The sequence below is a fragment of the Egretta garzetta genome, unplaced genomic scaffold (assembly GCF_000687185.1).
Source record: "Egretta garzetta isolate BGI_Z169 unplaced genomic scaffold, ASM68718v1 scaffold108, whole genome shotgun sequence".
In the NCBI taxonomy this organism is placed as follows: domain Eukaryota; kingdom Metazoa; phylum Chordata; class Aves; order Pelecaniformes; family Ardeidae; genus Egretta; species Egretta garzetta.
In genome coordinates, this window is record NW_009260614.1 from 8,334,391 (window position 1) to 8,340,541 (window position 6,151).

The window sequence follows — 6,151 nt, forward strand, 5'->3', positions numbered from 1 at the left end:
AGCCCGGCTCCCGTTGAAGCCCGGACCAAGGAGGCCTCAACAAACACACACCCACCCACCCCCCAAGTCAATTAAAACTGCAGGAAAGCAGCAGTTTCCAGCGATGCGATTGGCTTGCAGCATGCTAATTAACCTAATTATCAAACTCCATTAACAGGCAGTCCAGGAAGTCGAAAGAATTTCCCCCTTCTCCCACCTGCAGCACCTCCATTGCCCCCAGGACTGGCCATGGCTCTGGGTGCTCGGCTCCAGCCCAGGAACCTTCAGAAGTTAGGGCTTGGGAAACGGGATCTAAGCTCGGCTGGGAAGAAAGGAGGAAAGACATAAAAGTGTCCCGGTTTAGGCAGAATAAAAGGGATGGAAGGTGGCAGCTGGGAAAGAAGAAAGGAGATGAGAACAATTGCTTGTGCTGGGACCTCATTTTATTGCAAGGAAAATACAAAAGTTGACAAAAGCATTCGAGGGACCACAGGGTTCCCTGCTTGGCAGAAACCAGGCAGGCCAGCGCACACCTCAGTTGTGCCCCGCATCTCAGGTGCAGGCTTCTGCCAGCGCTGGTAAAACATCTCCTTGACGTTGTACCAGAGGGGGACAGTGAGCACAGGATTTGCTCAACAGGTTTAGGTGCCAGGCAGGAGCAGAGTCCCCAGCAGACCCTACCAGATCTCCTAATTTGATTGTTGGGGCAGCAGGCCGGGGCCTCCTCACGCAGGGATGTTCATTTGTAACAGCACACGGGGATTTACTGGGATTTCTGCACGAAACCACTCAACGTTCATTCATTAGCCAAACATCCAGAGGAATGGACAGGCAGGACCCTGCTGGGCACCAGAAACAAGATGTGGGGAGGCAGAAAGACACCAATTCCTGGCTCCATTTCCCCTTCCGATTAAATGCAAATGCTCACAAGCCCATTCTCTGACCTCCCTGCTCCTCTCACCAGCGGTCAGGGAAGCAGCTCGTAGACACACCGAGAACGGATCACGGTTCCATTTCTCGCTTCTCCAGGAATACACTAAGAAGAGTCTGTGACCGGACCCACCCCTCTGGAGCAAGTACCATGTGCCAGGAGCAGCGAACCGCTGAGGAAGTTGGAGGAAAGGAGGACAGGGAAAAAGAGAAGAAATGAGCATTTTTACAAACTACCACGCAGAAGAGGTCAAAGTGAAAGCAGCAGCTGGCAGCCAGCCAAGAGGATGGTGCGTGCAGGCCTGTGGGAAGGGCTCCCACGCAGGAGCTGGGAACTACTGGCTTTGACGATCCACAGAGTTTAAGAGCTCCCTCCGTCACACCCAGTCATTACAGCATGTTCCAGCCAGCCAGCAAACCCCTCCACTCAGGCTGCCTGTGCGGTACTGACTCCCTACGGGGTCAGACACTCACTCACACCTATGAACCTCAACGGGGTAGGGAGCAAAGCCCAAATGAGACCACCGTGAGGGCAGGGGTAGCCTCCTTCCCCTGCACAACCACTTATGAAGTCATTCAGCCTTCAGAAGAGGTGACAAGTGTGTGCTGATAACCCATCACTGCAACGTGTTGTCCGCTAAGAGACAGGAGATGCTCCTGAACTTCCAGGCACAAACACTTGGCAGCAAAGTTGTGGGACAGCCCAAAAGAAGCGGATGACAGCTCTGTGAATGCAGTACTAGACTCACACGCGCAGCTGGTTCTCTGATGTTCGTCCCCGGCTTCCACAAGATAAGGTGCCGTAGAAGGTCTGAAGATTTTGTTTCAGTTTGGGCCATTTTCCCAAAGAATAATATATTCTACTTCAGCCCGCTATATTGATTCCATCATCCTCTGTTTCTGGATTGAACAAAGGTGCCAAGATATCCACAGGGGAAAATGGGACTGGTTTCTCTGCATGGCCAGAGAGCTCAAGGGCTGTTAAAACATATGCAGAGAGCTCAACTCTTCAAGTCCACCTTGAGCTTCAAGCGGACATCACACAGGAAGACGTTCATCAGGTCCTGGCCAGCCTCCTGAGCAATCTTGCTGATAACCTTACCTCCTCTTCCAATCAACATCATCTGTATTAAAACCCAGAGAGAAGATCATTGTACCCACCCTTACATCGCTTAATTGCGGGGAGGAATCACCCAACAAAACAACAGCGCATCCACAGAAGCAATTAAAGGGGATAGAGCAGTTAGAGAAATCCCAAGATCAAAGCATGGGCAAATGATCACTCCAGAAAGGTGTAAGCCGTTATTGAACAGCCTGTGACCGTGTTGGGCACCCAGCTCTTTCCAGCAGAGGGAGAGGGGATCAAAGCAAGGATGTACGTGTGCTGGACCTAGGGAACCTCCTTTCATGCTCCCCAGCACCCCACCTCTCCTCTGTTACTCACCATGTGAGACTTCCTTGGGACCAAGAGGCTCTGCACGATAAGGAGCTCCCCACTTGGTCCTTCCTCCCACATCTCAGTCACCTGCAACAGCAAGTACAAACTCAGTGATTCTGCGAAGCACCTTAAGAGCAGCAAACGCCACTCTCTCAGAGATGACAGCTCAGCTCCCCGACACGAGCAGGCAAGTGTTGTTGCCCTACAAACACACAAAGGGTCTCACAGCACCTGACACACAAGTCCCAAGCCACCCCACGAGGCCTATGAAGAGCCTGGCAGATTTTACAAATTCAAACAAAGGGATTCTCATCACATAGTTTGATATTTCCAATGAAACAGCTCAAAGACAAGTCTGCTCGCACATGCTTCCCACCTGAATCACACCGTAGGGCACTTCCAGTGGCAGGTACTCCAATATCTTCTCCCTGATGATATTATTACAGATCTCTTGAGGTGACTGGCTGGTCAAGACCCTGCTGTGAAACTCCCAAGGGCCTGGCTTGGCTTGCATTAGGAGGTACCGCTGTCAGCACAAAACACAGGTCACACCCATTAGCTGTCACGTACCACTCTTGCAGTGTCACCAATCCCTGCGCTCATCTTACAACCAGTGGCTACGAGGATGCTGCTGCTAGTCAGGTGTTGGGGCAGTAGTTTGGTATCTTTGGCAGGGAAAAGAGAAAGGGAAGCTTCTGAAACTCAAGCCCTGCCAAAGGGTCACACCTTCCTAAAGCTGTTTGTATGAGTTATAAGCACCCATAGTCTCCCTTGGAGCTGAAAGATAATGCGTTGGGTGGCTTCATCATTATGAACAGGCTGCTGTTTGGAGAGCCCCAAACAGAGTTCTGTACAAAAAACTCCAGAAATATGGTATGGATGTACTCCACATCAGCAGATGACACTTCCCCCCCAAACCCCAGGCTGAGAACAGCAGCTCTGCTACTTCCTCACAGGAGATGAAGCTCAGTATGAAGTCCCAAGGTCCCACAAGGGTAAAAGCACACCAAGTCTCAAAGCGTTACAGAAGTTCAGACTGCAGTTACCTTGAGTGTATCCACCTCCTCCCCATGGAGAGCTGCCAGCATGAAGATCTCCTGGAAGCACGGCCAGCCTTTCATATTTTTTAGATCTCTGGGTCCATAGCGCTTTGGCCCTTGTGCTTCTTCTGCGACAAGACTGAACTCAGAAGCCCTCCTATCACTGCTGCTGTCCAAGCTAGAGCCTTCTTGGGCTTGACCTGTTTCCTGCAGACAGTGAGGCTCACTGGCCCTACTCTCATGTGGAGAAGCCTGAGTGATCCGAAGAGGAGACTTTGATGAAGAACTGGAATTATGTTTAAATGCAGATCTCACTTCCAATTTCTTTCCATTTACAATTCCCTCTGTTAGCTCAGTTACTAGTTCCAGCAGGATGAACTTCTTCTTTAGCAGATCCACCTAACATGAGAGAGGTGTCAGGAATTTGTCCTAAATGAGGTTGGCAGCTGGGCCCTGGATCCAAAGGAGCCAGAAGAAACCACCCGGGGAGGCAGCTCCTGCAGGACAAAGCTTCTTGTCCAGACAGTCTTCTGACCAGATGCCAAACCAGAGTGTGTCAGCAGTTCCAGTACAGTTTGTCCAAATACTGTCAACTTGACAGCAACACCTACTCTTGTCAGCTCTGCTGAGATTCTTGCTGGCCAACCCTGCCGTAGTGCCAGCTCCTGTTCCCAGGCTGATTTTAAACCCCACTCTGCAGCATATCGCTTCAGGGATGCATGAGCATGCAACATATGTACATACATACACACAAGCTTAAATGTTAAGTGTAAGTAAATATTAAGTAGAGGGGGAAAATGGTGTCCTTTAACACACCCGGACTCGGGGTACTCTCTGAAGACACCAGTGTAACATACCATAGAGGGCAGAAGGAACAAGCTCCTCATTTACCTTGTTCAGAACCAAGACACTGGGGATGTGGGGAAATCGAGAAAGACACTTCAGCACCTCCCTGCTCAGACAGTTTCGTGTCCAGTGATCCGACACGTCCACCAAAACCAGAACTGCCAGAAAAGAGGGAGGGAAACATGATGAACCTACATGTCCCAAAATGAACATTTTCAGCTTCTGGATAGTCTATTGTCACCTCCTTCCTTCTGCTACTTTTCTCTTCTACAGGACAGCACGTGGATGGAATGAAAAAGGAGCGTTTTAGTTGGTAAAACAATAAAACACAGTTTATACCTGTCATCCTAATGCCATCATGCATGCTAAAACTCAACATCCAAGTCCAATTATTAACGCAAGCTGCCTCCCCTTGGCACCAGACAATTCTTAAACCCTCCCCAGCTCCACATTTCAAATCTTTTCACACCCCTCCCTCCTAGCTCACGCTCCCAGGGCTGCCTTTGCTGCCCAGTAAACATCCAGATACCACAGCTACAGGGCTGTAAATTTCTGTTGCAGATAAAGGGTTTAGCCTGATCCAAGGAGTTGAGTACCCACCTAAATCCGCATGTTTCATGCTGTCCCATGGGTCTGTCAGCATGGCTTCATCTAGTTTATGTCTGAAAGGCAAATGCAAATGAGTAAGCCAGGCACATGCGACCATAATCATCTTCTTTCCCCTCAAAATGGGGGAAACCAATGTCTTCCATCATCCAGCTGACACAAAGCTGCCTTACAGGCTGTGAGATCCCTTATTACATGCACATATGCAGAATCAAACATAACAGGGCTCAAAGGATTCCACAGGCTCTGTGTGCTACTGAAACTGCAACAGTGAAAAAGTTCAGGGACCAAAATAAGACTAAAAATACACCTTCCTGTCACTCCTATTTTACAAACTTTGCACAGTAAAAATCACTCTCAAGTTCTCTCGAACCTCAACAGACAGGACCCCCTGCTTTCCCCACAGCAGTGGCAATACCTTTTGGCTTTAAAGGGACTAGTGAGGCCAGGTGTGTCCAGAATGACCTAGAAAGAGGAAAAGACAGATCTTGTAAGTTTGCCTGCAGTTAGTGGCCAAGCTAAAACTTGTATTTGTGCAATTAGAAGTGACCCCACGGAATACAAAGTGAGAAAACCCCGCACTTTCTGGCTAATGCTCCTCACTGCCCAGGCAGGAGCGGGTCTGGATGCTCACCAGCTGTGTGTCCTCGCAGGTGACGACACCTCGGGCTTTGCATCTGGTTGTATGCACTTTCTGAGAGACAGGGAAAACCTGTAGCAAATTAAACACGTTACACAGCCAGAATATGTCAAAAAAGCGATTTAGCAGCCTGAACTTGTAGCTCCACCCCAGCTTTACCTTTCTGCCCAAGAGCTGATTAGAGAGCGTGGATTTCCCAGCATTGGGTGCTCCAATGATGGCAATTCTTAAAACCTTGGGGTTCTGGGGCTGGTCGGGCTGCTCCTGTAACAGGCGTTTTTGTTCTTCTGCCAGGGGAAAGAAGGAGCTTGAATGTTGCTAAAACCCCACAGCGGGCCGGGACCGTCCGTCCCAGCGCTGGGACCCGGGCAGCAGCTGGTACCATTCACCTTTGCTGGTGGCAACAGGCGGTGGGTGCTGGCCCAGGGTACTGGGCAGCTTCTCGGCGGGGATGCCCAGGATGCTGCCCAGCGCGGAGCAGCTCCCGCTCCAGCGGGCAGGGAGCGCGGCGGCGGCCCGTGGGGCACCGCTCTCCACGAGACGTCCCGGAAGGGCGGCAGCAGCAAACACTGCACATCCCGAAGGACTGCATGCACCGAAAACGCCCCAAAACCGCGCCGTCCCCTTTCTCCCCACCCTGCAGCGCCCGGGCAGCCCTCCCCCTCACCCCAG

At 50.8% G+C, this 6,151-nt stretch overlaps 1 protein-coding gene across 1 annotated transcript; it reads right to left on the bottom strand.

The window, feature by feature from the left end:
- Positions 1 to 389: 389 nt before the first annotated feature.
- On the bottom strand, positions 390 to 6,145 carry ERAL1 (Era like 12S mitochondrial rRNA chaperone 1). The gene is given in 11 exon segments (XM_009645065.2): positions 390 to 2,033; positions 2,354 to 2,434; positions 2,724 to 2,873; positions 3,394 to 3,786; positions 4,279 to 4,391; positions 4,834 to 4,895; positions 5,258 to 5,304; positions 5,474 to 5,551; positions 5,639 to 5,766; positions 5,869 to 5,896; positions 5,898 to 6,145. Coding segments are annotated over 11 exon segments (1,377 nt in total). The 5' UTR covers positions 6,072 to 6,145; the 3' UTR covers positions 390 to 1,910.
- Between the last annotated feature and the right edge of the window lie 6 nt (positions 6,146 to 6,151).